This window comes from Eurypyga helias, unplaced genomic scaffold, assembly GCF_000690775.1.
Source record: "Eurypyga helias isolate BGI_N326 unplaced genomic scaffold, ASM69077v1 scaffold2374, whole genome shotgun sequence".
Lineage (NCBI taxonomy): Eukaryota > Metazoa > Chordata > Aves > Eurypygiformes > Eurypygidae > Eurypyga > Eurypyga helias.
In genome coordinates this window covers 215,035-223,379 of record NW_010245455.1, presented here as the reverse complement: position 1 = coordinate 223,379, position 8,345 = coordinate 215,035, and the positions used below count along the sequence as shown (strand labels likewise).

The following is an 8,345-nucleotide window of genomic DNA, read 5'->3' as shown; positions in this document are numbered from 1 at the left end:
TCATCAAACATTTATCTTTTGCCCTCTGAGCAGTGCGTCAATTTGCTTGTCAATCCTCAGCCTTGGTTGTTGTAGAAGATGGGAGAAAAATTACTTTTCTTTTCCCCCTTCTCACTGAACTCTAGTAGGCGAAATGGGCTTTACTCTGCTCACTCTACAGGCTTTTTACTCCCCCCTTTCTCTGTGCAAAAAGGGGAGGGGTCAGGTTACTATCTGAATTGCAGTGACAGATTGATCCAAGATACAGTAAAGCTTTCATTATGGCACTGCCTTTGCACTTGAATTTGCTCATATTTCCATTATAATACTGGTTTTTTAGAGAGTTTATAAATGTGTTCTCAGTGTGGCACATGAAGCTGAGAGGAGCTTGTAAGAATAAATACATTATAGGGTTTTAGGGCTTTTTTTTTTTTTTTAACATGTAGGTTTATATTTTGCAAACCCTGGCTTGTTCTTTTGCTATTTCTAATAGTTAATACTTCCTTGAATTCTTTCAAGTTCAGGAAATGGCAGTGTTAGCGTGTTATTTTTTTTTTAATGCTGTTTGTTTTATTGGGGTTGAATTCCATGTTAAGATTGGGGAAAAAGACAAGTGAGAGCAAGAGACATATCCAAGTTTTTCCTCTTAACTTGTCTAACCTTCTTATACTTCATTGAATAATTTCAAGGAATTTTAGGAGAAGGATGCTTAAGTCTGTACTTAGGAATATTATTGAAATGGTGCCTCCATTGAACTGCAGGGACTTCCTAGTGGTGTTTTTTCCAGAATGCCCTGTGTTAAAATATGAATTCATGCAGTCACTTGCTCTCTGCTTGGTAATTTTTAGCTGTGTTTTGAAAAACTCTATTTTGTTATGTGATACTTGTTCTATCATTAGATGACTAAGAGCTCATTTTCTGATCCATTTTGTATTATTTAAAAAAAAAAAGTATATGACTTAGGTGAAAATTGTGTCGCCACAGGCTCTAGTGTTACACTGATTGTCATTTTATTTAAATTTCCACAAAACTGTAATCGTAATATCATATAAAATCTTGACATGTTTAATCCCAAAGATGTAATATAAAAACTTAAGCAAAAAGAAGCCTAACATGAAAGATATAGCTTCAGCTGTATTAATGGGATATCCTCTTGAGTAGAGCTGTATTAAGTACACATAGTGAAATCTGAGACTTTAAGAGGTTCATTAGAAGAGAATTGAACCCCACCCCAGTTTGTCTGGTTGCTTCATGGTAGAGTCAGGCCAGGAATTCTTTTTTTTTTTTTTCTTTTTTACTATAGTTTTGGTAGGAGAGAATGGTGGTTAAACAACTGAAACGTTGGTTCTAATATGTTTTTTGTGAGATACGGAAAACTGTAATTGGGTTTTGTGGTTTATTTCACCAGGTAAATAATCCACCCTATGGAGCACAGCTGTAAGAGTTTATTTTTCCTTAATGTTGCTGTTTCTTCTAATGTCATTGCAAGACTTTTGACAAATAGGCTATGTTCATCTCTCCCAAATGTATGTACTTCGCTGCGCCTCACCCAAAGGTCTGATTCACCTTCTGGACGTGCCCATTTTTGTCACTGGCTGAAAGGAGTAATGAGTAGTTGGGCTTCTACAGATGGCTGAGATAAATATATATTATCATGTTTCAGCTAATTCCATCATTTGAGGAGCTGCTGCTTAATAGAGAAATATCCCTCAAGAAATTCTGTATTCTGAAATTCTCTAAAACAGAAGCCTCTACTTTTGTTTGTGTTTTCGTTGAGGTTTGGGGATGGGTGGTGGAGTGTAGGGATTGAGTAGTTTAGTTTCGGCTTTGTTTGCCTTTTTTTGTTTTTCCCCAAGGCAATAGTTTTGGATGTGTAAGACTCCGAACAGGACTATAAAAATCAGATGAAAATTCTGGGTTTTCATGAATCCCCACCATTTTACTTTGCTTACATAGCTCTAGTTAATATTGTTGTGCAAGATGTTTTCATCCCAATCTTTTTTAGTAATAGGGTGTCCCATGTTGTATTGTATGCTTTCAGTGTACAAGAAAAGAGGAAAAAACAAGGGATGGGTATTAATTTTATTGTATATCTGAAAGATAGGTATCACCTTTATATGAAAAGAGTCAGAAACTAATTGTAGATCCAGTTCTTAACACAGGTTTAATTTTTTCTTATGGAGTTCTAATGGATTCTGCTAATTTCATTTCTTTCCATTTTCTCTTTTGCTGAACATATTACTAGGCTTGCCATAAGTTTTATTCAATGAGCTGCTTCCAGATATTTTCTGTCTATCAACAGAAAACTGGAAACAGATTGACTGGAAGTGATGCAAAATGTTATCTATAGATAGCCTGCAAAATGCTACAATTCCCTTTGATGTTAGACAAAACAGAGCATTTCATGTTTTGGAAACATTGGTAAGCTTGTTCTACATTGAACAGAAATTCATGATTCCTGTTTTATGACTTATCTGATCTAACTTGGAGCCTGACTCATACAAGTGGAAGGTTCTTTACTTTCCTTGGGGTGCCTTTTTTTTTTTTTTTTTTGTTTGGTTCAGTTTCAATCCAAAAGTCATGTCAGAACTGTCCATTGCATACTTCATTCTGTTTTCCTTTTGGATGTATTATCATGCAGAAAAAAAATGGTTATAAGAACTGAGTAGAACTGCAGAAAAGATAAGCTGTTAAGCTTAAATAGTGAAGAGGTCATTTTTTTGATGCTTCACTTGTAGTTTATTTCCCATTACTATCTCTGTGTTCAGGAAATACATGAACCTTGGATTGGCAGTGTTCTTGTGATTATGATAGTGGGAGTGGTGTGTTTTCTGGAATTTCAACTCAATTCTAGCCACTCTGTTTTCTTTAAAATGGGTTATTTTTCTGTACTTACAGGTGAAAAGTGTAGTTAGAGCAGATTCCCTCAAGCAGGTTTGAGAGTAGAATTCTGACAATGACCTCAGCCCAAGGGAGTTTGCACAGAAGATTCACTGAACCTCTTCCACCATCAGAATAGAATTGGAAAATGGCTTGGGTTTTCCCCCTTGTTTGTATGCTATATTTCAGTTTAAATGGAATTTAAAATAGAACGAGTAAAGCGAGTAAACCTGAAATGATGTTTTGCATTCTCAGGGAATTATGCAAAATGTAATCATAAAGATGTGTCTGTCTTATGTTTTCATATATATAGCATTTATTTATTGCTCTTTGTTTTGTTTTGGTGAGGTTAAGTCAAAGGACTGTAAGGAGCTCTGGGTTTTATTTCTTGTCTCTTAGAAATTTGCTGGAGGTCACCTTTCGTTAGTCACTTAACCTCTCTCTGCTTTACTACAAAATGGAATTTTAAGCTCAGCAGGTTTTTGAAGAGTAATTCATTAATGTTTAAAAAAATGCTTTGTGCTCCTTGGCTGGCAGGTGCTGGCGAAATAGAAATTACATTTCTGTTCTTTAAATACTAAAATTATCTAGTACTAAGGTTCTCATGTTGATTCTGATCTCCTGTAATCTGATAAATCATAAAAGGCAGGAAAAAACGGTATTTTAAGAAGCTCTTGTTTTGTAACATCTCTGTCTTTAACTTCTGGTAATGGCTATCTCTTGTTAACAGAGTGCAAATCAATTTCAAGGCTAAAGCCAAACTCTCTCATTTACGTATTGTTAACTGCTCTCTTTTCCTGTTAAACAGGAGGAAAAACTCATTAGATATGAGGCAGCTGTCTTATTAATGGAGGGGTGGGGTAAAATGTGAGGAACACTTCAGCATGTACTTCTGAACAGCTTGTTCTTCGGACAACTGCAGAGTACCAAGGCTTGTCCATTACTTCACAGGCTTCTACTTTTCCATTTATGAAATCTTGTGTTTTCATTGGCAAATATTACTGAAATGAAGAGCTCCTCTTTACTTTCATTGTAACCAAATCCCTGTCAGGCCAGAGGGATTGTATGAAATAATGTAGTTGATAATTGCCATGCATACACAGAGGGGAAAAAAAAATCTTTGCTATGACATTCCTTTATGATTAAAACTTTGTTACAAACCATGAATGAATTATAGAAAAGAAAGCTGGAAGAAATCATACTGATTAGCTGAAGGACTTGGATAAAATGACATTTCTGAGACCTTTGAATTCTAAAGGATTATTTACTGTCTGCTTACAGAACATCTTAAGTCGTTTTGCAGAAGGGAGTCAGTTTCCTGTTTAGAGCAGTGTTTTTGTAAGCTAATGAGGGCAAAGTGTGAGCCATAGGCAATGATGCTGTGATATTAGCTGTGACAGGGAGCTTGATCATAATTATCTTAACGAGGATAGGGTTAATTACAGTGGAAACTTAAAGTTTTTTCTGTTTGAATGAGACGGCGCTGAATGCGTTGTGATGTTTTGTCGGTTTGATGTGACTTTGGAAATTGCAATGGAAATCTCTTGGCAGCACTTGCTCTCCTCTGGGAGCAGAGTGTGAGCCCTGCAATGAGGTAACTGAGATGGTACCTGTGGGTGAGATAATGGGCAGCTTTCATGTCATTAGAGCAGGGAAAAGCAACCTGCAATACCCCTTAGTGATGTTTATTAGCCTTTTGAAACCAGGGAAAACAACCACTTGTCACTGCCCCTTCAGTGCTGGTTGTATAGTGGTGGTAAGATTGTGTGTTTGTTTTAATATATCAATACGGGGAGACATTTTTTCTGCTGTGAAATATGAGAAAACAGTGTAGATTTAATTTTAGACAGGTTCTCTTTCTTGGGGGATTTCCCTCTTTTTCTACTTGTCTCTTAGGGTGTTTGTCTGCTTCTTGCTGTGCTGTTTATATATACATGCTCCTCTTTTGTCATGGGCACGTATGGAAGTACTTGGTGTACATTAATATTAATATCTCACAAAAAAAATAAAAGTATTTTGTGCTGATTCTGTCTCAGCTTCTCAAAAATGCTTTCTATATACTAATTCACAGTTGCAATCCTTTCTGACCCCATATCTGCACATGGGAAATTGAGGTGCACGGAAGTTATGGGACTTACTGAAGTTTGTACCATAAAACCTATTGTGTGACGTGTACTTAAAATTTTAAAATTGTGGATTAGAACTGCTGGGCAATATTTCCTTATATATTATGATGGCATAGATTCTTGCCTTGGCTTTAGTAGCTAGTAATGCTGCATGATAGCAAGCACATTGTTTTTTCTTTTTTTTTTTTTTTAACTGTTACCAATTTTTTTTTTTTTTTGGTACTGGGTTTTTCTTCTGTTTAAGATGAAGAAATAAGAATTATGCGGATAGCAAAATAACATATGGATGTAAATGTATGTTTAATGTCTACATCCTCTCTCTGTACTGTGGCAACCACTCCAATCTCCCTGGACTCTGAATTTAGGTGATTAAATCACCAAGTGCACACTGCTCTGATGACATGAAAACAACAATTAATAAGCAACCCCCTGTGTAACATGGCTCCTTTTTAACTGAGCAGCTAATAACATTACATGGCAAAAATTTTCAAAACCAGACAGGTGTAAGGAGATTTGCGCACAATATTCTCTGCATATCTATGAAACTAGTACCCTTGTGTTCAGCTCAGGATTGTGAAAGAAAGGCTGTTTCAACTCCCTCTAGTGTTTCAAGGGCTTTTGTCCCACTTCATGGCTTGTCATTTTGTTTTATGCCTCCCCTGCAGCAGTTTTGGATGTGTGCTTTCTTCTCCATGCCAGTTGCCAACCATTTGCTGATTCTCATGATAAGAGTATTATATTTGCATAACATAACTCAGGAACAATGTGTATTTTGATGCTGACACTGTCCAGAGCCCAAGCGATGTTTTTTCACAAAGGACGCATTAACATCCCATAAGGCTCTGTGGTGTTGACAAGGAGGTGGCCTTCTCTGAACTCCTTTGGCAAGTCACAGTCTTACACTGAAATGTGAGGTTTGGAAATAATCCACTATTTATATAATAAAGAGTATTTAAGGGGAATTTGCTAAGCTAGGTTTGTCAAATAAACTGAAATGAAAACTCATAACAGCTTGATAAACTCACTGCTACTTCCTCTGTGTTATTTTGCCTTTTAAAGGTACTTGGGGGAAAACACTGTCTGAAATGTTTGCTGATCTCTCTTCTGATCTTGACTTTGGCAAAACCAAGTCTGTTGCGACCCTTTGCTGAAATAGTTTAATGCAGCATGCCAGCACAGCTCTTAGTGGTGTACAGTTTATGTAGGCTGAATCGTGTTTTTCTGAAACAGCTTGTTGAAGGCAAGTGCAAAAGATGTGACTATTACTGTGGTAGTTGTTTCAGTATGTTTATAATAGGGGCTTTTGCTTTTTCAGCTTCAGAAATTGTAACAATATCGATATGCCATACAGTGTAGGCATGGCAAATTCTCTTCAGGTCTGGCTGCCCAGCATCAAAATGGCATTAGTAATAGTTGTACTTCCCTTTCAGAAGGCCAGGTCAACAGACTCTGAGTACTTTGGAGTCCGTGCACTGAAGTATACTGTTTCAGTGTTGTGCAAATGTTACTTGAATATTCATAGTTTAGTGTACAGTACCCAGTGTAAAGGTCACAGGCTTGATTTCTTTTGGTTGTTTGAACCTTCTAACTGTGATTTATAAGTGGTCAGTAAGTTGTATCCACAAAAGCGGCACATTGTTGTTGGATGGCAGAAACCCATAACTTTGTACTAGTATTTGTGTTTTCCTCCAGTAGTAGTGCGTGTAGAACTCTCTAACAGGGACCTCGGCTGTATTTTGGTCTTTGCCAAAAGCTGGGGGGAGGGTGAGGAAATCCTCTTAGTATAAATGTCATTGGAAACTGAATAAATAGTATAGACTGCATCTCCCTTATTCATCACATTTTATAAAACAGTCAGGAGATACGGTGATGATCTTCCCACTGGTAGGCATAGTAGATCAGCTGTCAAGTCATGCAATCTCAGCATATCTTTAGGTGTCTGGTAGGTGAATGAGCTGTGAATGCGTGTCTGTGCGTATGCTCCGTATACCATGTGTCTTAGTTGATTAATGTGTGGGTTTTTTTCCGGTTGGAATGTGCAAGCATTAGGAATCAAGTTTGGAACAGATACCTTAACAAGGTACCAAAGTGTTCCTTTTAGATTTTTTCCCTGTACCTTTTTGTCAGAGAAATGAATACCTCTAGAATCTTGTTTATTTACAAGCCATCATCTGCACTTCCATGTTGTGAAATGCTTCTTTTTAAATCTGCTCTCTGCAGTTTGACCTGTGGCTTGATAGTGGGACAGTAAGTTCCAAAAAGAAAGCAAATGCCTTTTCTGTCTGGAGTAATTCTGCATTTTATTTTGCAGAGAACATTTTATTTTGTTTGCAGGAACTCAAGAAGCAAATTAAGTGGTTAATAAAAAGAAAAAAAAAAATCCCTTCTCCATTTCCTATTATTGCATGTAAGGTAACTGCTAAGAAATGATACTTGAAGTTGTATTTATTATTGTTAGCGGGGTATGATATTTCTTGGCAGAAATGATGGATGACAACTTAAATTTGTGTCCAGGGAATGAAGGTGAACTGTGACAGAGTTATTTATCTTGGGAATGGAGGTTAGGGTCAGGCGAGGCTGGGTGCCTGAAGGCACAAGACATTGACAAATTCATCCTGCAGGCCCCATATCTGAAGCCTTTTGTTTTGGATCCTGGCTACTCACTAAGTGACCCCCATCCTTCATCCTGCCAGCATGTGAAGGATGTGTTGCAGTGCCAGCACTCCCCTTGCCACTAATGCTTGTCATTCACTCTTCTGACAGGCCCAAACCAAAACTATTCCCACTCCTGAAAGGGAAGGTTAAAATATTTATTTCAGCTCATAATGGCCTCCCTGATTTAGTGGAGTATCATTTTTCCTGTTGCCTTTGTCGTTTGCAGGTCACTAGAAGGACTGAAAACATTCAGTTACTTGGAAGAGCTGATCTTGGACAACAATCTACTTGGAAATGACCTTCTGTTACCCAGGTTACCCCACCTCCATACCTTAACACTCAACAAGAACCAAATATCCTTTCAAAGAAATACCTGCAAAATGTCAAATGAGTTTTATGTGTCAGCCAAATTAAAGTATGTGAAATATAGTTCATGTGCAGACAAAGCATTCTCTTGTTTGACACCTGGAATACTTCATAGTAATTTATTATAGGTCATTCATAAATGAAATGCACCATTATATCTTCCTGTTGCTCCATTTTAGTGAGAGATCTAAGTTATGGCTCTGAAGAAATCCTTCTAATAGATAAAAGAGAGAAAGAAAATAATGTCAGTGCTACCAGTGTGCAGCAGTCCCTGTGTTCACTTGGGGTTCTGTTGCAGGCTGACCTCTAGTGGAACAGAGAGTGCAGTGAAGCCCTATT

At 37.3% G+C, this 8,345-nt stretch overlaps 1 protein-coding gene across 1 annotated transcript in view; it reads left to right on the top strand.

Moving 5' to 3' along the window:
• Nucleotides 1-7,828: 7,828 nt before the first annotated feature.
• Nucleotides 7,829-8,345, top strand: part of LOC104508428 (chromosome unknown open reading frame, human C10orf11) — a gene marked incomplete at both ends in the record, with an annotated part of 186,336 nt that continues 185,819 nt past the window's right edge. Inside the window, one exon of the mRNA XM_010150060.1 lies at nt 7,829-7,993. Coding sequence (XP_010148362.1) covers nt 7,829-7,993 — 165 coding nt within the window. The remainder of the gene's footprint in view (nt 7,994-8,345) is intronic.